This window comes from Lates calcarifer, linkage group LG5 (genome assembly GCF_001640805.2).
Source record: "Lates calcarifer isolate ASB-BC8 linkage group LG5, TLL_Latcal_v3, whole genome shotgun sequence".
Classification (NCBI taxonomy): Eukaryota; Metazoa; Chordata; class Actinopteri; family Centropomidae; genus Lates; species Lates calcarifer.
In genome coordinates this window covers 22,348,692-22,376,408 of record NC_066837.1, presented here as the reverse complement: position 1 = coordinate 22,376,408, position 27,717 = coordinate 22,348,692, and the positions used below count along the sequence as shown (strand labels likewise).

The 27,717-nt window shown below is 42.2% G+C and overlaps 3 protein-coding genes across 6 annotated transcripts; 2 read left to right on the top strand and 1 right to left on the bottom strand.

Annotated features, from left to right (window-relative positions):
• Positions 1 to 221: 221 nt before the first annotated feature.
• On the bottom strand, positions 222 to 12,000 carry rfx1b (regulatory factor X, 1b (influences HLA class II expression)). 4 transcript variants are annotated; one of them, XM_018664672.2, is made up of 18 exons: positions 11,838 to 12,000; positions 10,338 to 10,713; positions 7,110 to 7,207; positions 6,889 to 6,981; positions 6,155 to 6,228; positions 5,730 to 6,030; positions 5,459 to 5,640; positions 5,251 to 5,370; positions 4,770 to 4,894; positions 4,382 to 4,500; positions 4,103 to 4,206; positions 3,858 to 4,009; positions 3,580 to 3,677; positions 2,946 to 3,095; positions 2,616 to 2,827; positions 2,372 to 2,525; positions 2,230 to 2,275; positions 222 to 2,138 (listed from the first exon to the last, which is right to left on the bottom strand). In XM_018664672.2, the coding sequence occupies exons 2-18, from the start codon at positions 10,684 to 10,686 to the stop codon at positions 1,987 to 1,989; spliced, it is 2,529 nt and encodes an 842-aa protein (XP_018520188.1). In that variant the 5' UTR covers positions 10,687 to 10,713; positions 11,838 to 12,000; the 3' UTR covers positions 222 to 1,986. The 4 variants fall into 4 exon arrangements, with proteins under 4 accessions (XP_018520188.1, XP_018520193.1, XP_018520195.1 ...); XM_018664677.2 differs by having other exon boundaries at positions 4,770 to 4,891; XM_018664679.2 differs by having other exon boundaries at positions 4,770 to 4,891; positions 6,889 to 6,978.
• A 782-nt stretch (positions 12,001 to 12,782) lies between these two features.
• rln3b (relaxin 3b) lies at positions 12,783 to 14,012 on the top strand. Its single transcript, XM_018664682.2, has 2 exons — positions 12,783 to 12,957; positions 13,044 to 14,012. The coding sequence occupies exons 1-2, from the start codon at positions 12,783 to 12,785 to the stop codon at positions 13,322 to 13,324; spliced, it is 456 nt and encodes a 151-aa protein (XP_018520198.1). The 3' UTR covers positions 13,325 to 14,012.
• Positions 14,013 to 14,331: 319 nt separating this feature from the next.
• Positions 14,332 to 26,195, top strand: LOC108875641 (transportin-2). Its single transcript, XM_018664683.2, has 24 exons — positions 14,332 to 14,538; positions 15,303 to 15,402; positions 15,683 to 15,758; positions 15,958 to 16,107; positions 16,361 to 16,467; positions 16,588 to 16,721; positions 16,830 to 16,911; positions 18,067 to 18,189; positions 18,291 to 18,409; positions 18,497 to 18,557; positions 18,658 to 18,829; positions 18,942 to 19,094; positions 19,469 to 19,694; positions 19,784 to 19,955; positions 20,041 to 20,235; positions 20,364 to 20,522; positions 20,952 to 21,039; positions 21,153 to 21,251; positions 21,353 to 21,448; positions 21,647 to 21,722; positions 22,247 to 22,346; positions 22,462 to 22,536; positions 24,300 to 24,429; positions 24,535 to 26,195. The coding sequence occupies exons 2-23, from the start codon at positions 15,304 to 15,306 to the stop codon at positions 24,405 to 24,407; spliced, it is 2,670 nt and encodes an 889-aa protein (XP_018520199.1). The 5' UTR covers positions 14,332 to 14,538; position 15,303; the 3' UTR covers positions 24,408 to 24,429; positions 24,535 to 26,195.
• Positions 26,196 to 27,717: the final 1,522 nt, after the last annotated feature.

Here is a 27,717-nt window from a genome sequence, read left to right as displayed (position 1 = left end):
TAGGAGCCATTGATTTTGGAACTTGATCCATACAAGAGACCAAATGTCAGGATATCTCCATTTATATGGTTTCTCTTTTTATGACTATCTTTAAAACCATCTTGTTTAGGTGTCCAATTTGATGGAGGTACAGTATCTCCATCAAATTTGGTTGAGCAAAGGCCAGCAACAAAAAAAAAATGTCACAAGTGGTCTCATGAAGAAAGAAATTCTGGCACATGTTTTGAGAGCATCCTTTTAGTTAACAGTGAGAATAAAGCTACAAATGTTGATCACAGATTTAAGTACAAAGGACTTCAGAATAACATCAAGAGGACCTCATTTATAAAAAGTTCAGCAACTCAAGCTAGGGACAGAATCCAAGTCTCAATATTTATGATAGTGACAATTGCAGTTACCAGTTGATTTTATTTTATTTATTTTGGAAGGCAGATTTTGAAGTCTGCCCTCATCATATGAATAAATGTAAATATACCTTTTTTTTCTATTTCGTGATCTTTGGTGGGATCTTGATAGTCAGATCATCCTGAAGGGACATCCCACTACAAGTATAATCTTTTCTATTTTTTCCTTTGAGTACCAAAGTCCAACACTTGATAAAATCAACATCTGCTCAGGCCATGTGAGAAACTGCTGGTTGAGCATGTGCTCTTTGGAAAGGGTCCATCTAGAAAGCCACCATGTTCACATGCTTGGTCCATCATCATCATCACAATAAAAATATAGCTCAATACTCTGGATGGTGAACACACCACAACATATTTCTTAAGGCAATAATGGTTAAACACCATACAAATAGATATATGACAGTGTTCACAAAAGGTACATAATATAGGTTATCTGCAATATATTCAACATAGAAACCCAGAAAATAAACATCTACTTTTACACTACAAAAACTTTGAGATAGCTGTAGCTGGTACATCTAGCTGGTACAAAGGTTGCCATGGATACAGTGTAGTAAGTGCTTCTGAATGAGTGCGATAAGCTTTGGCCTTGTCCTGTGGCTGCACTACAGCTATCAAAGTGTGTGTGTGGTGGGATAGCACTTGAGTAGTCAGTGTGTGCAGCAGTATATTTTCATGTATAACATCATGAGCTTGAAAGAATGAATGAATGATGAATGGATAAAAGGATGGATGGATGAATGGATGAAATACAGCAAACTAGGTGGACTCATCACAATGAGGCTCGACTGTCACCATCTCAGTTTTTTTTTTTTTAACAGCTAGCAAAAGTTCATGACAACACCAAAACTACTTCACATGACCTTCATTTATTAATCCACCGATACAGAATATATAGAGTACAAGCTTTTTCTTTTTCAGGCTACTAATCTCTTAAAGGCACAGGGTATCAGTTAGTTGGCCAAATTAATAAGAAATGACATTAAAAAATAAAGTAAAATATGGCATCCTCAAATAGCTGTAAATCAACATCCATGTGCCAACAAAATTCATGGTGCAGTATCATTCCAGATGCTACTAAAATGTATCAGACGATTCATTAAAGTCCAGCTCCCCTGCATAGTCATTGCTTTAAAGGCAATGTCAGTGATATTTTTGAGTTTAGAGTACAATGAAGAACGCTGGAGTCGTCTCATCTCTCCACAGCAATCAGGTCAGTGGTTAAGGCAGGGAAGGAGGGAGTGGAGAATATATTGGACATATTGTTTGTTTGGTTCAGGCTGGACAGGAGTGGCTACTGACGTCTAGCCACTGAACAGACAGTGGAAGGCACAGGGAAGGATTGTAAATGACCAGATGAAGGCTGAGAGAAAAAGAATGGCGGCACATACAAAGAACATACAAAATTGGCAAAAGGGGCTCTCCCACTTTCTCACATGCTAGCACACGCACCAGACAACCGCACGCACAATATCAAACGTCATCTGTTTGCAAACCAGAAGTAGGGTGACAGAATGAGGTGACATGATTTTGAAATGATTTTTAAAGCAAAGGTGGGTGGGATCATACAGACGATTGGCTAAGGTGTGTGCAGGTTTAAAGCTGTCCTGGGCTGCTTGGTGGGTGGCTCCATCGGCTCCTCCTCGTCAACCGCACTCAGAGAGCTGGACTGCAGCACGAGATCTCCGCTCTCTTCTTCGCTCTCCTCCTCATCGTCGTCTTCTTCTTCTTCTGATTGAGAAAGGCAGCGACACGACAATAAACAACCTGATAACAGACGCTAGAGCAAAACTATTTGTGAGGAGAATCACGCTCAATTTACCTTTATCCAGGTCTGGTGAGGTTCTGCTCTTGACAGTGCTGGCAAACTACAACACAGAGTAAAGATTGGACATTTATAAAGATACAGTCTAGCATCAGATGCAGGCTGTGCTGTGTAAGTGGCTGTATGTGTGGGGACATACTTCTCCCATCACCGCAATAGGTGTCTCTCCTTTAGCTTGGGCCACCCTGTGCTCTATCAGGTAGTACATATATTCATCATACAGCAAGCGGATCAGGTGAAAGGAGCCAAAACTGGCAGCGCTGCGCAGAGTCAGGTCCCGAATTACCATAGAACTAGTGAGAGAGCAAAATGTACCCTCAGTATAAAACCAAATATTTTTGTGCTGCATATTTATAGGTCAATTTTTGCCTTTTCCCACTCACCTATAGAAGGACCAGTTGAGCAGGAAGACCTTGGCAGCCTTTGGTAGGGCGGCAGGGTTGTGCTCGTAGGGTTTTAGGACCTGGGAAACGACACCATCCAGCCATGTAGCCCACTGCTCCAAGGAGTTTTGCTGCTGCAGAGTCATTTTAAAGTCTTGTTCCAGCCTCTGGACCACACGGTCTTCACACTGACACACCCAGGATGCCTGCTCCTAAGGGCGGAGACACGGGTCAACAGTGTCAGGGTTCTGCTCTATTTCACTTTAACACCAACACAGGAAAATAAAAGATGGGAGTGGGAAAGTGAGAGAGACGGCAGCACTGACAGACCTGTACGTTGGTGAAATCGACCCGGTTGAGGTCAGAGAGCATCTGGTTGATCTGGGCTGAGTTCTGGAGGACAGCACGGGCAGCCTGGGCCAGGTGGTTCAGGCTGGTGTAGCGACGCAGCGTTTGGGAGAAGGAACCTACACACACCACCTAAAAAAAGTTCAAACTAGTAAACTAAAGCACATCTTGGATTTTCTCATCTGAATAGGACATCACTGAAAACATGTATAAATGTACACAAAGACCAAGGATGCAGTAAGATCCCATCATTCACATTTGGAAGTGGAAATGTGTTTACTGGAGGATGACCTCAAATTTTGTCTTTCCCATCTTAAATTTTTGTGATTGTTTTAAACTGACGGCAAACACCCACAGCAACTGTCTTCTATAGTTGTATGATGAGATATGAATCTAGTTCTTTTCTGTTTAGTCACAGTTTCCAACAGCTGTGGGAGTGAGAGGTAAAACTGCATCAAGGAGTGACCACTCAAAACACATCTGAGATAAACTCTAATGCCATGTCTTTGTCTGGATGGATCTGAGGAATTATTGACATCTGATCGTGTTCAGGCGTGTAATACAAATATGTATTTCTCTGTCTTGATATCTAATCAGTGCATTAACATATAAATACCTTTGTGCGAACCATCTCCTCTGGGATGTTCATCATGGCACCCGTCAACCAGTTCTCCAGACTCTTGGCAAAGTTACGGATGGCCTGAGTTAAGGCACCTGGTGCAGGGGTGGATGTGATGTAGACAGGGGAGAAAGAGAGAGAATGTGTTAATGACATTTAAAACTGAAGGGGTGTAGTAGAGGAAAGACCCCCTGACCTTGCCCCCAGTTTGTCGGTCTTGACTGCCTCACTAAACACTTTTGTATACAGGGCACTTGCAGGCCTTAATAACTCACTAGGGATGGGTCTCAGCACATCAGGGATGAGGATCTCCACCAGAGTCTGGTACAGGAGGTTGTCACACTCTCTTGTCCAGCGCAGCACTGGCTCAAATTTACACAGGACCACCAGGCACGATTTGGGCAGACGCTTCTCTGACTCATTGTGCCTGGAGGAGCACAGGAGACAGACCATTCACAGTCAGTTACAGCAGTGTATTATTTCTTAAATCTGGTTGTTTGAGTGTTTTTGCGATACTTGCAGGTTGAGTGATTCCGTGTCATTGCTCTGGCTGAACCTCCAAAAGGATTTCCACAGTGTCTCCACAAGAGTGAACTGAAGGTTGACCATCACGTCAAGAATGGCCTATGGGAATCACATACACAGTTGGCTAGCACTTAATTTCTGACATGAGACAACTGGCTGTTATCAAAAATGAGTTCTAATAACAATGCACAAGAATAAGGACTATAATAATAAATGTGTGTGTGTGTGTGTGTGTGTGTGTGTTTGTATCCTTTCTCTGTCCACAGCAGCCTACCTCACAATGTTCTCTGTAGAGAGTTTGAAAGGCCTTGAGGTGTTCTAAAAGGATCCCATCAGGCAGGGTTCGATCTTGCAGATCCATGTCCACAAAGTCTGGCAGCGGCCTTGACGCCTCTACACAAGATCCAGCACAGGCAGGAAGAGAAAGAGAAGGACCATAGGAATGAAACAGTTAAGTCTTTCACACGTCACATGTCTTTCACATTTTAGACCCGATCTTCAATTCAAATCATTCCACTGTTACCACAGCTAATTATAACCAACAGTGCAATAAGAAATGAAAGCCTGGGTTTTATCATAGTATTCATTTCTTTTAAATAAAATAATATGATAAGAAACTGTGTATTGTTACAAATGATGTACATTATGCAGCCATTCCTCACCCAGAAACTGCTGATACTGTTGCACCTGGGCTGAAATATCACAGAGTGCTGTCGCCTGCTGTTGACCTGTCCCACCCGACATCCCATTGGTGATCCCCTGTGTCTTCTGAACTGGCTTTATCCTACTACACAGAATGTGCAGCATTAAGGGAGACACAGTGAAAGAGTCACAGGGAAAATGTATATTGTAATTGTTGTGTGTATGTTCTGTTTGGTGCACTCTAAAAATAGGCAACAGTAAAATCATAAGAAAAGCAACTGTTACATCTTGCTGTATGAATGGAGCTTTTACCACAGAGAGCAACATATAATGTGTATGGGTGATCTAATCATTTGCATTAACACACAAGCAAGCGTGTTAATGTAATCACAAGCTGCAGGCAAGTCATTTTTTGGTGATGTATTATTTAATATATAATTTCATACTACATTTACAAGATCTCAAAAGTAATGCTGAAATTACAAATTCATGAGTGGATACCTGTTTTTCTGTGAGAAAGGCTGCTGCCTCATCGCCAAGTGCTGTTGTTCATCCATCAGTCTGAGCAGCGGGGAACCAGATTTGATCCTCAGGCCATAATAGTGGTACTTAGAATTCCCTCTGAAACACACACAAGAAAAAGTTATGACAATGACCTGAGATACTTGTCTAATCACATCAATATATATGTATATGTGTATGTGTGTACCTGGTCCCTAATCTTCGTGTACGTAGCCCCATGAAGACAGATCTGATGAGTTTGCCGAAAGACGCGGCATTAACAGGTTCTAGTTTCTGCTCCTGGCAGTGCAGCAGGTAGTGGTAGTAGAGGGTGCAGCGAGGTAAACTCACCCCCTCGGCCCCCTCGTAGTTATCACACAGCCACTGCACCTGGGGAAAATGGTGGGCCACAAAATGTAATTTTCTGAACCCTTATGTCATAGATTATGACCGAATACATTTTTCAATTAAATACTCACAGTAGCAGGTGGGGCACGAGAATTAGGGCTAGAGTAACTCTGTCCTCCTCCTCCTCCTCCACCTGTTGCTGCTCCCCCCCCTCCTCCTAAAACATAACCTCCCTGAATGACATAGCCTGCTGCACCCGCAGCAGCTGCCCCGCTATTGGTTCCTCCTGTTGCCACAGAAACTGGCTGCGAGGTCACAGATCCAGTGATGTCTGACTCAGAGCTGGGTGTAGCCTCATAGTAGGTGGAAGAGGAGGTGGGAGGGGTCTGGGAGTAGAGGGGCGAGTCGGAGAAAGGGTAGTTGCTCGATCGACTGCAAAAGACATGAGAAGCATACAGAAACATAAATGCACAACAGGTACAGTGTTATCACCAGGAAAGTGTGTGACTGATTGAGACTTGCAACATGCAGCCAAAGCCGTTTGCTCCATACTCACATGGTGGATGTGGTGAAATTTCCATCTCCTGCCCCATCCACATACTGCACCTGGCCAGAGTACACATGTTCCACCTAGACAACAAGCAAAGAGGAGACAGCTCTCACTGATTTTATTTAGGGGAAACATAAAAAGAAAAAGAAAAAGAAACATAATAGTAGCATTTTACCACAGTGTAAGGTTGTTATGGTGAACTTGTACAGTTACAACTTGAACAGTTGTCTATTTACACAGTGGCGTTGTGTTTATGATGACATGTATGCCCAGTATTCACTTTGTTAGCACTGTCATTTGATCCATTGTCAATATAAAATAATAAATTAGAGCAGCTTTAAACCAGACATCTAGCTTGTAATAGCAGTGAGAATGTGTACTGTGCTCCATAAGTGGGTCAACTAGGGAAACAAAAAAGTTGCAGGGTTGTTGTCTGCCATTAAAGTTAGATGTAAGTGGTGTGGCATGACCAACAGCATGGCCAAAATAGCGTACAGCGCTCAAGTACGCCGTGGTGAGAGTAAGAAATGAGCATGAGAGAATGAAAAAGAAAGAGTGTGACAGAGGTGGAGAGACATGCATGGCTTGGGCTTTCTCTCCTACAGTCCTCTCTTGTACTTTTGTGTGTTTTTATGGATACCACAAATCCATTATTAATGAACATATGATGACATAACCCCTACACTTGAGCTGGATGTGTTTATTGTCTTTTCTAAAAATGAAATGTCTTGTTTATGTACCTCCTGGTTAATGTGCACAGACTGTAGGTTGTTGATGTGGCCTGTCTGAATCCTCTTGGCTGTCTGTGACACTGCTTGCAACACTGACCTCTGCTGGTGGGTAAAGTCAGATAAAACAGTGTCAGATAAAAATTAATCAGTAGTCAACCCTCTGTTCGTAACCTGCTCCTACGTGGTCAGACGACAAATTCGTGGAATGAGTAAATATGTCTGCATCTTACCTGTGGTGTGGTCTGCACTGGTTGGACCACCTGAGTAGGAACGCCAGGAACAGGCGGGCTGGAGTCCGACAGACTGTCATTGGAGTGAACAGAACCCTCTAAGGATGACATGACATGAGAGAGAGAGCTTTGATCAGGCAAGCAAATAAAACTCAATACAGTACAATGCCAGCCACCATCACCACAAGTTCAGTACTCACGACATACTGCTTCCAAATCGTAATAACTGCCACCACAGAACATCTTGCAACTAAGTTTCTTTTTTTTTCGCTTGACCGAGGAGACTGATAGTGAGGAGGGGGAAGAGTGTGTCTGCCCAACTCTCCTTTCATCCTTATATCTTGAATGCAGACGGGCAGCCTTGGACAGCTAATCTCCCCAGATGGAGAGAGAAATCCCTCCATCTTGTAAACATGCAGATCAGATGAGACAGGGAATGAGAGATACATGAGGGGTGAAGGATAGAGGGGGGAAACAGAAGATGGGCACAGGAAAGGGCAATATTCACTTTTTTAAATATCCTTCAGGCGAGAAACATTTTGTTCTAAGTATTTTGTACTGCGCTGCCTCATACATCTACCCAGGTTAACTTCTGTAAACATACCAGGCCCATACATTACACTTGGGCCAAGTCATAGCAGAGCTGGCACAATTGTTCACAATCAAACATTCAAATTTAACTTTGCATCAGGATAGCTAATGGAAAATGAGATTTGTACATTCTGGCTCTGACTGAACCTTTGTTCCTTCCTCACTTTCACCTGGCAGTTTGCAGGTTACTACATTTTTATTCATTCAACTTTAAATTCCTTCCATAAGACAATGCAAGAGCAATGATCATTTAATAAATTCATTTTTATTAGAGATTGCATGGTGTTTCCCACAGGCTGGCAGCTGACTAAATATCTTACTACTTACTTCTGTCTGGTGGCTACTTTTAAACCTCAGTGCCACTGAATTTCTGGATTAAAAGGAGAAAAGCCTAATGAGGCTACTAACTGAACAAAATAATGAGTGAACATTGCTCTGTGTAAGCCATTCTGGTCCATGACTTTGTTCAGTTTAATCAGGTTTATCCAATCCTGACAACTGCAACAGGCAGTAACAGGTGCAGACGGGACTTACCAGGGTAGATAACTTTGAAACACTCCATAGACATAGATACATTTTCTGTCAATTAACTAATTAATGAATTAGCTCTTACTTTTCAGTCACTTATTAATCAGCCCTCTATCACATAAACAAATAAATTATTCATCAGTTTTATCTGATCCACATCATTATCTATAGTGGGCCCTAAGGACAAAGCACATAAGGCAGGAAAAGCACAAACACTATGGGAACATTTTGAATGTTACATAACACTTTCTGATCCATTCTGTGTTTTTCCAAAGAAGAAGGTTGTTACAGTATCTAAACCTTGTGTATAGCATAACATATGTTGTACATCATGGACTGCAGTTTTACAGTTGCATCTAACTTTGTAACACAGCTTCATAAGAGAGGATACACTGTAGCATTTGTGCACTTCTGCTTTAAGTGGCCACATTTTTGATAGCAGTCTAGAGTAAAGTAAGTAAACATTTCCATTGAACCAATCATGTTGTACTACTGGTTCAATGGAAATGTTTACTTACTTTACTCTAGACTGCTATCAAAAATGTGGCCACTTAAAGCAGAAGTGCACAAATGCTACAGTGTATCCTCTCTTATGAAGCTGTGTTACAAAGTTAGATGCAACTGTAAAACTGCAGTCCATGTTTGAGATATGGGGGGAATTTTTAATGCGCACTATTATTCAACTAACTCAGTAGTCCTGCTCCATGAGAACGAGACAAGCCTCGGGCCTGTGACTCTCTCACTCTGGGTGAGGGTGCATAGTGTTACTTGATACTAGGAGGCAAAAAGATCCACGAATAGATGACCCCAAAATAAACATACAAATAGACTCCAGTGTTGGGGTCAATTCTCTTGCATTTCCATTAGTTAACAACATATTTTAGAATACATACTGGCTTCCTTAAGAGTGAGCATCTTACTTTTTACTTCAGGACACATTACACCAAAATGGCAATGGCCTGTTCTCATTTTAGCTAATATCTGGAAAAGGTCTAAAGTCTTAGAGCACACAGTTAACTACCATAGATACAATTTTCTGCACCACAAATTGGACACTTAAAGCCAAGTTGATGTAATATAATTATGATAAAAACATTATACCTCCATGTCTCTAGAACACCAAAAACAACAGAGTAAAAGAAAAGTCAGGCTCCATCCATCAGCCATCCACGCTCCCACATTTGGGACTATGCAGCCTAGCAACCGAGTCCATCAGCTTATTTTGTCCTCATAATGTATGCACCATCCAACCAGACAGCCAAACTACATCAGTGGTTTTTCAGTCCCTCTCTGCTGATCTTTATTCTAGCCATCTAATAAGGGACTATTTAAAAGATGGCATGTGACTCATGACCAACAAACAATGAACTAACTAAAAATCTTCATCATCATCATAAATAATAACTATTATATGCAGACTGTTATCCACAAATACAATTAATATTCCTAAAATGTCTGTGGATGTCACTTTTTAGTGCCAAATTGAGCTATTCATGACCAGCCCCAAAAGACACACATTTCTTTTTAAGACATCCTACTATTGACTATTCATAAAATATTGATGAACAAGAGAAAGCTAGGGTTAGGATAAAGATAAGACTATTTCATTATTATTATTATATTATGTTTGTTAAGTGAAAATTATAAACTGTGCAGTCTATAAAATGTATGAAATTGTGAGAAATATCTATTTGAGTTCCCAGAGCCCAGGGCAACATTGTCAATTGCTCAATCAACAGTCCAAAACACTAAAGATTTTATACTTATAATTCATAGAACACCTAGTCAAAAAATATAACAAAGTTTATCGTGACAGGCCCCGGAAAGAAACATTTATGGACAAATATTCTGCACTGATTGAGTTGCTAGAATGTAAAACTACGTGCTAGACAAGTAGCCAGTCTTCAACTAGGCTCGAGCCTGTGGTTTGCACCCTACAGACTTGTGGATCAAATTGAGGCTTGCTCAGATTCCATGGCATCCCATGCTGTCCTGCTGCTTACGTGAGCTAGAAAGTGTGTATTATATGGGTATATAATAGGTATATAATATGAGAGCTAGAAAGTATGTATTATATAGGTATGAGTCAGTCATTCCTGTGCCTCTTACCTGTAACAGTTACTATGATGTACTGAGGCGAGCCGCTCTGACCATTACTCTTCTGGACCGTGGAGTGCTGGATTTCCGGGGTCACATAGTGCTGCGTTGGAGTGGTCAGAACCACTGCCTTCTGGCTCTGGGCCTGGGTGGGCGGCGCTTGAGAACAAAGTGCATCCTGTCCTGTTTTTGAGGCAGTGGCTGATTGGTTTGCAGTTTCAGTGGTTCCAGAGGTTGGTGGGATCTCAGACAGGAAGTGTGCTGTCTTTGCGGATGAGGGTGTGGTGGCAGCAGGTGTTGCTATGGTTACTGTGTTGGCCTGCTGAGGCTGAAGGTCCTCTGAGTATCCGGAAGTTGCCATGGCAACCAATGCTTTGAGGCACTAGTTCTGTGGATTAAAGAAGACAGCTCTCATTAATGAAAGTGCTACAAACGTACATAGAATCACACGTTGTTGGCATATCATTTCAACATTCACCAGATTTGACCAGATAGAACTGGTATGTGTGCTCACGTGTGTGTTTGTGCATGTGTGTGTGTGTGGAACATAAACCAGAGGAGGAAGTAGAGCTTTTGTCTGAGACTAAGCAGCAGTCCAAAGCCTTTCCTGTTTGGTCCAGCATGAAACACAGTACGATTTTTAGAGCCACAAATGAATCAATTAATTAAATTTCAAAGATTAATTCACCACAAAGGTAGTATTTCAGGTTTAATCAAATAACTAAAAATTACACAATGTGCAAATGTGGACAGTCCCAGATATTACCATCTGGAAATAAACTCATGTTAGTCACTGAGCCCACTGTCACTCAGGACTTTAGGCCATCCCACTGGAAGACAAGCCACTCCTGAGTAAACCAACACGGCAAACAGGACAATCAGATGATCATCCGGCACACCGTGTACACGGGAGTGACTCGCCGAATCCAATGTCAGACCAAAAACTTTTTCAAAGTCACAAAACATTATAAAACATTCTACACTTAGGACTCCGTGTTTACATCTCATAAATGTTCTAGCTGAGTGAGTAGTTCCATGTGCTTGTCTATACCTAATGTTTCTGGATTGCTTGCTTGAAAAGTGAGTTGAGAAAACGAGAGTGATAGCTTCCCCCAGCTAGCAGCTCACGTTGACTTGTGACGTTAAAGCGAGCTAGCTAGTTGCTAGCTACTCCTGTTGGATAGTCTGTGATCTAAATCTATGACCGGGCCACCAATCTCGTCTCACTCTAATTTCAGCTGTGATCGTAGAAGTGTAAGAAACAGTCTGAACATTCTGACAAATGGGCTTAAAAAGTACGACTGGCACTACAACACACCCGCCATCTTGTGCTCTTATCAAAGATCTGACATCGCCATAACAACGGTCTGCGTTTGGAAATAAGCTAGCAACCACTTTCATCAACGACACGCTCGACCAATTTCACGCTCACGCTGACGATTGTACAAACAAGCATACGTATAAAGTTTACAGAAAATGAAATGATAATTCTAAGATATTTTACTTTTTCACCTCCAGTTTATCCAAGTATAGTCCTTTTTGGTCGTTAAAGTTTTTTTCCTTAGATTTAGGTTGTTGTTGTTGACCCCGTTGCTTGGTTCTTGTCGCCAGGACTACCGTGACTATGGCGCCTTGCCTTCACCGGGGCAACTGTTGCTACCCTCTCGTCATTGCCCCGCCCTACAGTAAATGCTTATTGGCTGACTTGGGAGGTGGTCGCAGCGTCATTAAAATAACCGGTCGTTGATTGGTAGACAGTCCCTGCCTGTCACTTTCGCTAGAGACTAACGTCAAATTACCACTTCTAGTGTGACTTTTTTGGGATTGTACAGAATGTCAGACAGATAGGTGGGAAATGATGAAATGACAATTAATTCATTTCAAATTAAAGGCTGATACCGTTGCTTATCTCTAGCCCTCTATACACTCACATAAATATATAAATATTGTACAACAAACTGAAGCTGATTTGTGGCAGTGCAGTATCACCAGCTGTCCTCATAAATCTATTCGCAGTGTTCATGTATGTGTGTGTCACAAACGCCAACGTATAGCACCCTAACTAACCTTGGAATGAATGGATAGCAATCTCCATCCAATGCCATGCAGAGCAGATAGCGAGACAGAGATTGTGCTGGTGACACACAGCACGCTCCAACTGATGTAAGGGACAGAAAGGGCAACAAAAGGTTATAGGTGATTAGATAGCCAAGAGCTCTATTGACATAAACTCTGGCATCATTCACTACTTAATCACAACTTTTCTTTTTCTCTACGTTCATTGTTGCCCCTAAAGGTCTCAGGTCTTATCTCTGGGCATGACGAAGAGTGGAGGTGAGTTGAGGTCCTTCTCTGAGATGCTGAGGCCTATATAAGCTGTTCAGAAACACAAACCACACAGACACCTCAAGCAATTCCCAGCCCTTGAGACACCTTTAGCATCTTTTAACTCTCACCATGTGGAAGGCAGCACTCTTGACTGTGGGCTTGTTGGTGGCACTTGTGGACAGGGTCCGCTCCAATGACGGCCATCCCTCTTTCTATGGGGTGAAACTGTGTGGAAGAGAGTTCATACGGGCTGTCATCTTTACCTGTGGTGGTTCTCGCTGGAGGAGAAGCATAGAGGACTCAGGTAAGACTGTGTGTGTGAGATCATGTGTCATGTTTTTCCTAGAGCCAAAATATAATATTAAGAAATTTACTGTGCCTTTTTATCAGCTCTTATTGGAGAAGAGGCCTTTGACCCATGGAACACAAATCCCGTCTCTCAACTTACCAGTGAGCAGGGTCCTGCAGAGTCCAAAGCATGGAAAGATCAAACGTTGGATACGGCATCTGTGGCTGCTGGATTCAGCCGCTCAGCTCGCTCAGCAATCTCAGAGGAGGTGCTTGAGGCTCTACGGAGTGCAGACAGGAAAGGACGGGATGTAGTGGTCGGACTGTCCAACGCGTGCTGCAAGTGGGGCTGTAGCAAGAGTGAAATTAGCTCTCTGTGCTGAAACTAGTTTTAAATATGCATCTGTTCTGTCACTATCACAGCTCTACTCTTTTCCTATGTGACTCCTCCAGTTCTTCACTCTTTTGAACCTTTTCTTGAAATTGCACGTCTCATCAACTCACTGTTCTTGTGTTGACTATTGATACAGGGATGTGAATGTGTACACAATATTTGTTTACTGTGATTATAACAGATTAATATATAATATATATATAATATATAATATGTTTAATAAAATTTTGTGTAGGTGTTACGAAAGTCTCTGTCTTACAAAATATGTACAAAAAAGATATTTCATGCTCACACTTCCACTTTTCCAAAACCTTGTTTTAGAAACATAGTTTTGACTAAGATTTCGAAATGGAGGAAGTGGCGTTAACTCCAAGTACACACAGTGTACTAATATTCTCTAAATAACATCTGGTTCCTGTGACTCTACAGAAGGTAGTCACCGTATATGGGCAGATTTACAAAGCACTGATATCCAGTGCAATAAAGTGCGATATAATACCCGTGAGGCTTACACTGCTGGAGTTCTGTTGTTTATTTCAAAATGGTCATGGTATCTTGCGCCTCGTCCACCCAAACCTGAATTATCTCAGTCATGTTAAGACAGGTGTCAACAAAACTGGCATAAATAAGCGTCACAGTAGTAGAATTTGCTGGTATGCTATAAGTTTGCACTGGTGTTCATGTTAATGTATCCACGCCCTGCATCAGTGAATACAGATCAATTACACAGTAGTTAGATGCTGCAGGAATTTGAAGCTGACACCACCTGGTGGCCAGAAATAAAACACATTGCAAAACAATGCACATATCACGTCTGTTCACAGAATTAGATGTAAGTGATGCATCTATATTAATTAACATAGTTCTCGATAACAGCATACGCTGGCACGTACGGTGTATAAACTGTATAATAATGGTGATATTAGAAGTTATTTATGTCACAGTATGTCACATACACAGTTCCTCGACTGTCCGTCCGGTACGGAAGCCGAACTCGATCAAACTGATCACCCGGCTTGATGATTGCAAGGCATGCAATCTCTGTCACATACCAACTAGCATAGCAACCACACAGATCTACTGAGATCAGAACTTTGTATTTGGGTACACATATCGAAGTCATATTTTATTTAATGTTAGTTGTTACAGTGTAACTGCACTATTGTCTATAGAAATATAGATCTACCACATCGGAGTGACCAGGTAAAACCTTTCGCGGTACTTTCAAGATGATGCTAGCTAGCAATGCTACTGGTAGCTGCCCGGGGTTGATATGCGACTGCTCTGTTATGAATATTAATGCACTCCATTGGCGTCGTCTTTGTTGCTTCAATTACAAATACATGTTTGACGGCGCAATGCGGTATCCTGCTTGTTAACGTAAGGTCGCGTGTTGCAGCTGTTTACTATGTGAATCTGGTGCGTGTTAAGTATTAGAGCGACGCTAAGCTAGCTTGCTAGCTGAACGAGCCAGACATTTGCGCCTGTACCGCCTGGGCCTCATATGGAAAAGGCTGGTTAGGTCGCAGTTGGTAGTTGCTGAGGCTACTTTATTTATGCAGCTGTAACTTACGAGAAGACGAATGCGTAACGGTACCTCTGTGTTCCATGTAGCCAGAAACAGAAAACGTTCACGAGCAGTATTGCTTGGAGCATTGTTTTGCTACATTGCTACAACCTAGACACATATTTATAATGAATGTATTTTGCCGAGATTTTAGATATAAGTAGCCACCGTGAGATTAACGGTTAGTTTATTGACTAGTTGCCATTAGTAGCGGCAGCATTCTGGTTGTTGGCCCCGTCTGTAATCGTTACTGCGCATCGCAATCGTTACTTCTACGTGATTTGAGTAGTTTAACGTACAGAGTGCTGAGATTACAGGCGGGACTGTCTAGTTTTAAGCGTCGATGTGTTTAGTACATTCTTCATAAACAATAATAATCTGTGTGTTCCTGTCGTTGTAGGATGGAGTGGCAGCCAGATGAACAGGGTCTGCAGCAAGTGCTTCAGCTACTTAAGGACTCCCAGTCCCCAGACACAGCGACACAAAGAGCTGTGCAAGAAGTATCCTTACATCTGTCACTGTGTCTGTGTGTGTGAGATAGTGAGGGTGAGAGAATAAGTTGTGAGATTTTACTTCCTCTGCGAGAGCTTGTGTGTCAGTAGTAAATGACAATGAAAACTGACTGGGTGTGTTGTCATGTGCTGCTTGCAGCAAGTGAACCAATGTGACTGATTGTGATTGTATATTAATTCACACTGCCTGAATGTTAAACAGGAGTGCAAGACATGTGAGTGAGATTTTTTGTGTGTGTATGGTTGGAGTCCTTAACAGAGCCTGCAGAAACTGGAGCAACTTAATCAGTTTCCAGATTTCAACAACTATCTTATCTTTGTCCTCACAAGCCTCAAATCTGAGGGTATGTATGTGTACATTAAAAATAAGAATACTGACCACAGAACAGGAGTGTTATGTACTGAATAACCTAGCTAACTTTGCCTGTCCTCTGCAAATATTTATGTGTATAGCCTTCTCTTTTCCATTTAAATAATAATAATAATAATAATAATAATAATAATAATAAATTGATCCAACTCTCTCCTGCCTTCCTTCTCAAGATGAGCCCACTCGCTCCCTGAGCGGTCTGATACTGAAGAACAATGTAAAGGCTCACTACCAGAACTTTCCTCCTAATGTGGCTGACTTCATCAAACGAGAATGCCTCAACAATATCGGAGACCCTTCACCGCTTATCAGAGCTACGATCGGTGGGTGTCTGAGTGAGAGAGGGAAAATGGAGAAAGAAAAAGCTAGTGTTAGCTGCATTTTCTAGCCAGTATGAGTCAGAATACTATGTAGGTGGGTGAATTTTTGCAGGTAATGTGGCTGTGTGGGAGCAAGCGCTGGATTTTCAAGATGTTTTGAATGATTGAATGCGATGGCGAGTTAAGTTAGCACTTACTCCAGTGTTTTTAAATCCTGGGTTATTTGTGAGTAACATTTTTATTCTTTATCATAAAGGTATCCTGATCACAACCATAGCCTCTAAAGGAGAGCTGCAGACCTGGCCGGAACTGTTGCCTCAGCTCTGTAATCTGCTCAACTCGGAGGACTATAACACCTGCGAGGTCAGGCTCACATACCTGCACAAACACATAGCTTGTATGATGTTATTGTGATGATTAGGTTTAAGTCTTCTTCTTTTGATCTTTTAGCTGTCATTATTTATGCTTTTCTCTATCTTTCAGGGTTCTTTTGGAGCACTGCAGAAAATCTGCGAGGACTCATCTGAGTTGTTGGATAGTGATGCTCTGAACAGACCTCTCAACATTATGATCCCCAAATTCCTCCAGTTTTTCAAACACTGCAGCCCCAAGATCAGGTCAGTGAAACACTAGTCTTCTGCTGGCTGACTCAGGTCTCTTCTAGCATTTTGTCTCTCCTCCTCAGCCTACACCATTAGAATCTCATGCGTTTGTCTTTTTCTCAGGTCCCATGCTATAGCATGCGTGAACCAGTTCATCATTGGTCGAGCTCAGGCCCTGATGGATAACATAGACACCTTCATTGAGGTGAGCACGTAAAGATCGTTTTCCCTCCTGTCGTCATGTAAAAACAAAAGTTAGAGGCATTTTTTCCAGCACCACTCCCTGGACTCACTTCTGTCCCCTTTCAGACAGCTTATGTAACAAAAAGGACAGGGCAATGCAGGAATTTATGTTTAAAGTAAAAGGAGAGCGATTGTGCACAGCAGCATGCTGCTAAGCTTTCGTTTCATTTCACTGATGGTGCAGAAGGAGAGCGGCCATGTAATTTTGGCATCAGACCAGTATTCAGCCATTTTTAGGAAAGCAGTGAAGAGTGGAAGTTTATTCTTGAAATCAATACTTTTACAAAAAAAAGTCCTCTTGCAAGGTTATTTTCACAGCTTTCAACTGCATCTTGTAGTATTCCTCAGTGGATGGAGTTTTTTCAGTTGTCATTAGACATCTTAATATGGTAATATGGAGTGTGTCTTGCTGAGTGAGTGCGTTGAGTCACACTTATTATGGAAATGTTTGATAGGTGAGGCACAGTGTTTTATTGTGGAATGCATATCATCTCACCTGGAATAAAGAGGAACTCCACCATCAATCAGAGAAAACTATAAGTAAATATTTTTATGAAATGTTGTATGTTTATTGAGGTTCAGGGACAACAAGCATTGCTACTATATCACACCTTTGTTTTTATTTTTGTTGGGGGATTAATTAATGATTAGAGCATTGTGTGTTGCACTGTCAGGAAAAAAAGGGTTTTTACAAGTTCAGTCAAGACATTCAATCCAGTCAGTCACAAGCCACCACTGCACTGCATGTTGGGCACCAAGCATAAGTTAGTTTGATAATCATCAGCTGGACACACATTTTACCCAACAGTGTCTGCATCAAATTGAAATTAGTTTTTATTGCCTAGCTGGACTTTTATCATTAATGGCTGTGATCAGACTGTGCGATGATAGATGGGGTGCACAGTAGTTACCACCTCTGCTAACCAATTTCCCACATCCAGGTTTTAGATGCACTGTAAATGTGGTAAAGTATGATGACTTAAAGTGCATGTGGAATCTTTTCCCACTCCCATTTCCTGTCTCCCTACATGTTTGTTCACCCTGCCCGTCCTTTTCTCTGTTCTCTCTGCCACCCCCCCACTTTCTCTCCTTCTCTCCTTGTCTCTTTCACGTCCAGAGTCTGTTTGCGCTGGCCGGTGACGAGGACAGCGAAGTGCGGAAGAACGTATGCAGGGCTCTTGTCATGCTGCTAGAAGTCCGCATTGACCGCCTCATCCCACACATGCACAGTATCATCCAGGTGAGGATGTGACTTGATCTAACACAACACCTTAAATGGACATTTAGCTCTCCCTTCCTCCTCCTCCTTCTCCTCATCACCTGTTAATTGTTTTTCACCAGTACATGCTGCAGCGCACTCAGGACCCAGATGAGAATGTGGCTCTGGAGGCCTGTGAGTTCTGGCTGACTCTGGCTGAACAGCCTATCTGCAAAGAGGCTCTCTCTGGCCACTTGGTCCAGTAAGTGCTCACATGCCAACAGGGGGTTGTGCTGGGTTAAGGTGATGCCAAGATCTCAGTAATAATGTGGTTGTCTGTCTCTTTCAGACTGATTCCTATCTTGGTGAATGGGATGAAATACTCTGAGATTGACATTATTCTGCTAAAGGTCAGCCACAAATGAAATGTTCCCACAGTCTGCCCTTTCTTCTTGTCTCTTGCTGTTTACCTGTGTCCGTTCTATATTCACCTTTCTCTCTGTCCTCCAGGGCGACGTTGAGGAGGATGAGACGATTCCAGACAGTGAGCAAGATATCAAACCTCGCTTCCACAAGTCTCGCACCGTTACTCTGCAGCACGAAGGAGGGGAGGGTGAGGAAGGGGAGGATATTGATGAAGATGAGGATGATGATGATGATACGCTGTCCGACTGGAACCTACGTAAGTTACAGACATGAAGACATTAGTAATCTCTCTGATCATGTGGCAGTCCACAGAGCATTATTGTCATTTTCAAAGTTATCTAATGCTTACGATGGCCGCCCCTTTCTAGGGAAGTGTTCGGCCGCAGCTCTGGATGTTCTTGCCAACGTGTTTCGTGAGGAGTTGCTTCCCCACCTCCTACCCCTGCTCAAAGGCCTGCTTTTCCACCCTGACTGGGTCATCAAGGAGTCCGGCATCCTGGTCCTGGGGGCTATTGCTGAGGGTAAGACTTGGCACAGACATGCAGTATACTTTTTATGCCTGTATTGGATAGGACAGTGAAGATAGACAGGAAAGGTGGAGAAAGAGTAGGGGAATGACATGCAGCAAGGGTCTGGCCAGATTGGGAGTTGAACTGGGGGTTCAGGGCATTAAGGCCTATGTGGTATGCGCTGTAATCATTCGGCTATCTGGTCGCCCCAGACATGAAGTGAAACAGATATATGTATATACATATGGGTGGGTTACATGGGTTACACGTCAAGTGGCAAAGGAAACACTGATTGCACATCTGTAATAAGTTTCTAAAACCTTAAATGTGTCTTGATGTTACTGTTGCTAGAAATCTCACTTTGAATATCTGTAACATCCTCCCAGGCTGCATGCAAGGCATGGTGCCTTACTTGCCTGAGCTCATCCCCCACCTCATTCAGTGTTTGTGTGACAAGAAAGCTCTGGTCCGCTCCATCGCCTGCTGGACCCTCAGCCGCTACGCCCACTGGGTGGTCAGCCAGCCCCCTGACGCCCATCTCAAACCCCTCATGACTGAGCTGCTCAAACGCATCCTGGATGGCAATAAGAGGGTGCAGGAGGCGGCATGCAGGTACAGCTCTTACTTTATCACATATGTTCATCTCTCCTGTCTCACTTTACGCTCATATATCCTCCTTACCCATCTAATCTTTTCTAAAGTGCATTTGCCACCCTGGAGGAGGAGGCGTGTACAGAGCTGGTGCCTTATCTGAGCTTCATCCTGGACACGCTGGTTTTTGCTTTTGGGAAGTATCAGCACAAGAACCTGCTCATCCTTTATGATGCCATAGGAACACTTGCGGACTCTGTGGGACACCATCTCAACCAGCCTGTGAGCCCAAAAAACACATTGGTACACAGGCATGTTTTGTGTGTAATATATTGACACGCCAAACTCACACACTTATGGTTTTTAGGAGTACATACAGAAGCTGATGCCTCCACTGATAGCCAAGTGGAACGAGCTGAAGGATGAAGACAAAGATCTCTTCCCTCTGCTTGAGTGTCTGTCATCTGTTGCCACAGCACTGCAGAGCGGTTTCCTCCCATACTGTGAACCCGTCTACCAGCGCTGTGTCACCCTGGTCCAGAAGACATTGGCACAGGCCATGGTGAGTGACACACACTCACGCATGGGCTTGCCTACTGCATAGGCAAATAATGATTTTGCTGCTTTACATAAACACTTTATACCTCTTGACCTTTTCCCTCCATCTTCTCCTCGGTTTGTGTGTCTCAGATGTACAGTCAGCAGCCAGACCAGTATGAGGCACCTGACAAGGACTTCATGATCGTGGCTCTGGATCTTTTAAGTGGCTTGGCTGAGGGACTTGGGGGCCATGTGGACACACTTGTGGCTCGCAGTAACATCATGACTCTGCTTTTCCAGTGCATGCAGGTGAGGAGAGCTTGTGTGTGTGTCTAAATGTATCTTTAAGTTATAATCCCTGGTTGTTTCTATGTGTTTCTAATGTGATGATTTTTTTGATCAACAGATATGTTGTATTTACATTCTGTAATTACCTCTCCATATAAAAGTTTTCAAAGTTGGTGGCGAGGTCCACCACTCGTGCACTGGTTTCATATTACCTACACATATATGGAGGATTCAGACGAAGCAGTGCATACATGTACTTTAGTGCCTCTGTTTAGTTATAGTGCTCAGGTTGTAGTTGTTTTTGTTGTGAAATAGCCACAAGAAATGCACTAATTTTTGGCATTTTCAATCCGCTGGTTGTCAACTTTTTGCACACAGCCTCTTAGATTTTAGGCCTGTTGATGGTGTGTGTTTACATTTCTCTTTGTCTCTCTGTCTCTTTTGTCCCAGGATACGATGCCTGAAGTAAGACAGAGTTCATTTGCTCTACTGGGTGACTTGACCAAGGCTTGCTTCCCTCATGTCAAACCATGTATTGGTAATTATCTCCTTGACTTACGCACATACTTATTCAGTGCACAACACAATGTCACACCATTCTCCTTTTTTATGTGTCTAATATGTTGATAACATTTTGTGTGTGTCCTGCAGCTGAATTCATGCCAATCCTTGGGACAAATCTGAACCCAGAGTTCATCTCTGTCTGCAACAATGCTACCTGGGCCATAGGAGAGATCTGTATGCAGATGGGTGAGCTGCAGCAAATCTGTTTTTATGTGATGCAGTTAAGTGCTTTGTGCAATTGAGTATTAGTTGCTGTGTGTCTCACTTTGAATTATCTGCTCTGTCAGGGGTGGAGATGCAGCCATACATTGCTATGGTTCTGAACCAGTTGGTTGAGATTATTAATCGACCCAACACCCCTAAGACCCTGCTGGAGAACACCGGTGTGTGAATACACAGATATTCTTATGCTTGTAGACAATTTTATAGTCATTTGTCAATACTGACAGTTTAAGATCAGAGTATATTCAGTCAAAAGGTCATTTAATGGTTCACAAGGTATAAGTAAGTGGAGATAGTGTCACAGTACTGCACGCTCATTCTTCTAATAACAGTCCTGACTCATCTCTGTCCTCTTCCAGCAATCACCATCGGTCGACTGGGCTATGTGTGCCCTCAGGAGGTCGCTCCCATGCTGCCACAGTTTATCCGACCTTGGTGAGAGACTGTTTACATGCTTGCTAAGTGTCTTGTTCCCCATGCTGCAGCATCGTTGTAGTGTCATTTAATTTACAATATCTGCACATACACAGTCTGCACTGGTAGTTGGCATATATCACACACTCAGCACATGTGCGCTCTCCTTCTCACCCTCTGTGCACCTACCACGTCACATGTTGATTCTCTCTGCTCCGTTTCCACTCTGGCACATACTTATGTGAGCTTCTCCTTACTTGCATGACACATTTGTTGCATTTTTTCCTCCTTGTCATCACATTGCTGCAGAACACAATCACAGCATTACAAGGACTGACATTCTTTAAATAAATTCTTGAAATGATTGGAATCAACAAAAAGTTGAGAGTGAAAGACTGAATGAAGGCTTTGAGTTTCCTGAAGCCTAAAAAAAAGGTTGTGACCATTTATTCACCCGTCTGAAACTCTATCTATAACAAATGTTATCTCATAGACAGGAAAGTGAGATTAACAGCTTCTGATTGGTGTATTATTGTGTCCGGCAGGTGCACATCTCTGCGGAACATCCGAGACAATGAGGAGAAAGACTCTGCCTTCCGTGGGATTTGCATGATGATTGGTGTGAACCCAGGAGGCGTGGTGCAGGTGAGACATTGCACGCTGTAATATGGAATCTGTATATTTGGCTGTACAGTAAACCCATCAATGCTTAAGGGCTTGATCTTATACTTTTCAAACCTCCTCCTCTGTTTTTGTTCAGGACTTCATCTTCTTCTGTGATGCAGTGGCCTCCTGGGTGAATCCTAAAGATGATCTGAGAGACATGTTCTATAAGGTGAGGGTCCAGGTCATACTGAGGAGTGAGCTCTTGTGTTTGCCCAACTAGTCCCATCCAAAGACTGATTTTAATTCACCATGAAATCCTCACATTCCTCTCCTCCCTCTCCCCCTGCTGTGTGAGTCACTGCGAGGTGTAGAGAGCTCAGGCAGAGCAGAGCATGTTCATCTTAGTTTTCTGCAATGCAACTCAGCAACGCAGACACTACTCTTGTTCTGCAGAGAATTTAAGCAAACATACTCCCCCCTCAGGAGCTCAGGACATAAAGGCCAAAATGCTCTGCCTACAAATTTTGAGTCAAGTTCACTTTTACAAAGACTTCAGCCTGGAGACAGAAGACATCAGGATCAACTCAGTGAACTCTGAAATTCATCACTGTAAGTGGGCCTCATTATATTTATTTATCATTATATATTCTTGAAGTGCAGTGCCAGCTTTAAGCTAAACTGGGTCACACTTCACAATCCAGAGATGCTTATATTGACAGTAACAGAGAATTTATGTAATATTCCTGTTGGGATATTTAACCATTGTTGACAGTGTAGTGAATCCACAGTAGGCCAAATGATCATGGTGATAGTGCCTGTTCTGTATCACACATCATTGTACTGTTTCTGAACACACCAACGCTTGGTTTGCCACAAAATGCTGCCCGCGTTGGTTTTATCATAAGCCCAGACACCCAGAAACCAAACAGCACTCTTATTATAGCTCCTGGCCACAGATTTTCTGGGTTTTATTAAATTTGTTGCAGTTTAATTAAATCCAAATTTATTAAAGCTGCACTGTTAGTCATGTTTAGTATGTTTATGATGAGCGAAATGAAATGTAATGTGAGAGTGGTCGCTCATACTCACAAAAAACAGAATTATCACCATATTCTGCAGTTCACTTCAGGTCTATGAAACCTTTCAAGTCTTTCATCTCATGTATTTGTTCATATGCCTGCAACGTCACTGTTTGGTTTAGTCTCTGATTCTCATTCTCAGGAGCGGCGGGTGCTCTCTCTAACAAAACAAACAAACAAAAACCCCCAAAACCCCGCTAAACTTGTTGTATATTACCTGATCAGTAATGCATTTATCTAAAGAGACACAGATTTCGCTCAGAGCTAAAAGGAGCCTTGAACATTGGACTTAGACTTAACTGGTGGCGAGAAATATGATGGCAAGTTAAATGTTGCTCCATGTCTGCTGCATGTTTAAACACTGTAAAAACAGTTGTTAACATGGTAGACATAACAAGAGAAGCTAATATATCATGTGTTTGTGGTGTTTTTTTAAATGGCTACAAGATCTATTAATGCTGGTATAAAGAATGTGCAACATGTGGGCACAATATAAACTGAAGTGATAAAGGTCTTGAAACTATATTTTGACATAGACACGAGCTAAAAGACAGGGCCACTAAAGTAGCTATTATTGCAGCACCTGCCTTAGTTGATATTGTACAGTCAGGATTTAATTGGAAAAGAAAACTCTTTGTGAACCTGTGGCTTTTTGGGGGTTCTGGAGTCCGCTTTGTCCTTATGGTGATTCAGCCTTGTTACAGTCAAACACTCAAATCGTCTCGAGACTATGTTGCTTTTATAAGGCCTGGTCTTGATAAAGAAACACTTCAGGAAGCTGTCAGAGTATCACATAGTTGATGAGGGAATTATCAAGTCTTAGCCCTAGCTGTAAGTGTATTATTTGGAAGTTGAAAGTTATGTGACAACATGCTTGAAATTAATTTTTCCCTTTTTCTACCCTTCTCTACAGATCCTGCATGGTTTTAAGGAGCAGGTTGGGGAGGAGAACTGGCAGCAGTTCTCAGAGCAGTTCCCCCCACTGCTGAAGGAGAGACTGGCAGCCTGCTACGGCGTTTAGATTCTCTACACCCACCCAAGAGGTAACCCCACACTCACTATCTTTTAAAGTAAAATCACAGTTATACAAAGTTTTATGCTGAACTTAACTTAATTGTGTCTGCTCTTCCTTTTATCCATCCTCCCAGGTGAGCCAGCAGGAGGAGGGTGAATGGGAAACTCATCCATCTGTGTATTGCACTGCCCTGATCTGGGGGGAGGGAGAGGGACGCTATTGGCCGCTCCCCCTGACGGACGGCCCCCACGCCCTATGTGTTTGTCCATAGAGGGAGGGTGGGCGGGTGGGAGGGAGGGACAGGGGGACACCTCTAGATTAACTAGGCAGGGACCCGACACAGAAAAAAAAACTAACTGGTAGGGACAGATAGAGAGGGACAGAGAGAGAAGGACATGAAGGAGAGATGGAGGGATAGACAAGTTGGAAAAGAGGGAGGCAGGGAAAGAGACCAGCACAGAGAAAGTTCAGGGAAAGAGATGGGGGAACTCAATAACAAGGCAGGGAAAAAAAAAGAGCTTCAGAACGGTCTGTTACTTTGGCTGGGAAGACAGGGACAGTGGAGATTTTAATGGGAATCTTAAACTTAAGAGTAGTAACCGATAGCTTGACCGACAGAGACAGACCAACGTACACAGACTCACACACATACACTTGCACATGCTGTACATGCAGTACATGGAACTGACTGTGGGTGGCACTATTATTTAGACTTTTTGAGACCTACTACATGTAGTTAGGGACAGACAGACAGGTGTCTAACCTCTGTTCATTTTCTGGGTGATATCTTTCTTTTCCGGGGAATAGGATTCAATATGAATTACTTCATCTGTAGTCACTGAATTCTACTTATCTGTAAAATAATCTTCGCTATCCGCATCTATGTTTCCTACCTTCATTTTGACCAGAGTGCTGCTTCACAGAGCTATCCATCTATCAGACATATTCCTGTCACATTTTCTACCTGATCAAACGAGAGGAAAAAAAAAAGAGCAAGTGTCTTTTCCTCGTGGCTTCACAGAAACCATTCCTCTAGGAAGGGAGGATTAGGGCTAACACATTTGTTTTCTCACCAGAGGGGAGGAAATCGTAGAAAGAAAAAAATCACATCCTTAGTTGTCTCTTTGAGGTTTTGTGTGTGTACGTGTGTGTGTGTGCGCGTGCATGTGCAAGTTTGTAAATCCTTACTTCGGCATTCTGTGTTAACAGTGTGTGAAATATGTTATATTGTTTTTGATATGGTACCGAGCTAAAAACTTGACTCCCACCGCAATGTCCTTGGCACCTGTTAACTGTGACCAAGTGTTTGTGTATGTGTGCGTGTGTGTATGCTTGTGCAAGAGAGAGTGTGTATGTGTTTATGTCTACATTCGTACTGATATCCATTTGATGCCATATTGATATCTTAAGTAAAACAGTGATTGGCAATGTCATTGTAATCTTTATAATGTTTTAAAACTGGTCCATTTTTTTCTTTTTTCTTTTTTTTTATTTTGCTGCTACTGATGATTTTTGTTTATATAATGGACTTAAATTCGCACAATTAACGCAATTTTTTTTTTTTTGAATTAATGCTATGTTCAGTGACTGTTAGGTTGTTTTTTTTGCACTTTTTATTTTATTTTACCTTTTCTTTTTTGTATGGACATTTTTTTTAACCTCACCCATATGATATGTCTTGACCCTAATGTCAGTGTTTGTCATACTGTGTTGCACTGTGAAATTAAGTGTCTTTGACTGGCAAAAATATCCCAATACTAAATGGCAAATAAAAACAACTTTGTGAAACTGCGACTAATCCGCACTTTTACAATGACTAACCTTGCCATATTGCTGAGGTGTATGTGTGTGTGTGTATGTGCGTCAGATCCTGCATGAGTATGCGCGCATGAGTACCCTCTTTTTGCCTATGAGCATGTTTTGGATAGTTAGATGGCGTTTATATGACATGTGCACAGTAGGGGTGCAAATTATAATTTTTTTGTTTGGAAGGGTATGTAGCCTGCCCCAGCCTACTCTGTGTGCATGCTCTGTGCCTGTGTTCTCACTGTGTGTGTGCGTGAATGTGTGTGTGTGTGTGTGTGTGTGTGTGCGCAGTGGCGTATGTTTTGACATACATTTCAGAGTAATATGATCGCCCTTTACACACCAACACACCACCTCAATTCACAATAAGAGGAGAGCACAGTATCGTACTAAAAGAATAAGAGCTAGGACACTGCCAAAGAGCAATAGCCACTGAAATTTAATAAAAGACAATACATTGAGACAAGCTGCTATTTCAGTATTCAGTATGTGCATCATGATGACGTGATAACTTACAGGCTCTGTAGGACTTTTAAGATGAATCATTGAATAAGAGTTTGCCAGCAAAATTGACTACAGGGATCTATATTTTTTTTCATTGATACTCTGCGAGTGTCTGTCCAGCATGTAGACATTTGCAAACAGACAGACACTGGCACTTGATTTGACCAAGACTGTGACCACTGAGATAATCAAACCAATCATTAATTGCTTCAAATACAAAGACAATCTGGAACCCAGGCCACTTCTATTTCCATAGTATCTTAGTTCAGAACTTGTTCGAGGAAATGTTTTTGGTTGCTTGTTAAATTTAATGTTGTTTTTTTTATTTGTATAACTGATGTTTGTAGTTTCATGAGCAGTTTTTTGTATCTGAAAGATCAGTGTACATTTTCTTTTGATGATGCTGTAGTAGTCTGCTTCAGTGACAGATTCATAAATATAATAAGTTTGAAGGAAACAAGGGTTGAGACATCTTTTGGAATAGGTGCAAAAAAACTAAGATGGGAGCAAAGGAGGGACGCAAGGAGATGGAGGAGGACTGATATTTCTTTTTCTAAATTATGTTTATATAATAAAAAGCATGATATTGTTGCAATTTGGCAGAAAGACTTTGGTACCTTTTGTTTTTCTGTGGATTACTTTTGCCAGTCGCGTTCCCTTTTCATGAAGGCACGAATGGAAATAAAATGCTTTCGAGTCTGTTATATGATTTATAGTTTATGTGTGTAAAATCTCTTGAAAATCCAGCCGGATTATGGATTCCTGAAATAAATCATGTTGTGCATGCTGAAGGCTGGGTGCTAGAGTTGCCAGTCTGATGTCTTTTGTCAGAGGATGGCAGGTTGGTATACACACCCTCGTGGTTAATATGAGTTTAATTGAATAGAGTTACATTTGACCTCTGGGATTTGACTATATGTATGTCAACATGTAAAAACTCTCTCACACACACACTTAACAGACACTACACCTGGATCATCACCTGCATCCACATTTTGAAATTTGA

Excerpts from the sequence above, each read along its gene's own strand:
- LOC108875641 (XM_018664683.2), top strand. The coding sequence starts at position 15,304 with ATGGAGTGGCAGCCAGATGAACAGGGTCTGCAGCAAGTGCTTCAGCTA. Across the intron at positions 15,403-15,682 it reads CACAAAGAGCTGTGCAAGAA|AAACTGGAGCAACTTAATCA; the intron begins GTATCCTTACAT and ends CAGAGCCTGCAG. Across the intron at positions 18,410-18,496 it reads CTCTCTGGCCACTTGGTCCA|ACTGATTCCTATCTTGGTGA; the intron begins GTAAGTGCTCAC and ends TGTCTCTTTCAG.
- rfx1b (XM_018664672.2), bottom strand. The coding sequence starts at position 10,686 with ATGGCAACTTCCGGATACTCAGAGGACCTTCAGCCTCAGCAGGCCAAC. Across the intron at positions 6,229-6,888 it reads CTGTGCACATTAACCAGGAG|GTGGAACATGTGTACTCTGG; the intron begins GTACATAAACAA and ends CTTGTTGTCTAG. Across the intron at positions 3,096-3,579 it reads AGGAGATGGTTCGCACAAAG|GTGGTGTGTGTAGGTTCCTT; the intron begins GTATTTATATGT and ends AACTTTTTTTAG.
- rln3b (XM_018664682.2), top strand. The coding sequence starts at position 12,783 with ATGTGGAAGGCAGCACTCTTGACTGTGGGCTTGTTGGTGGCACTTGTG. Across the intron at positions 12,958-13,043 it reads GAGAAGCATAGAGGACTCAG|CTCTTATTGGAGAAGAGGCC; the intron begins GTAAGACTGTGT and ends CCTTTTTATCAG.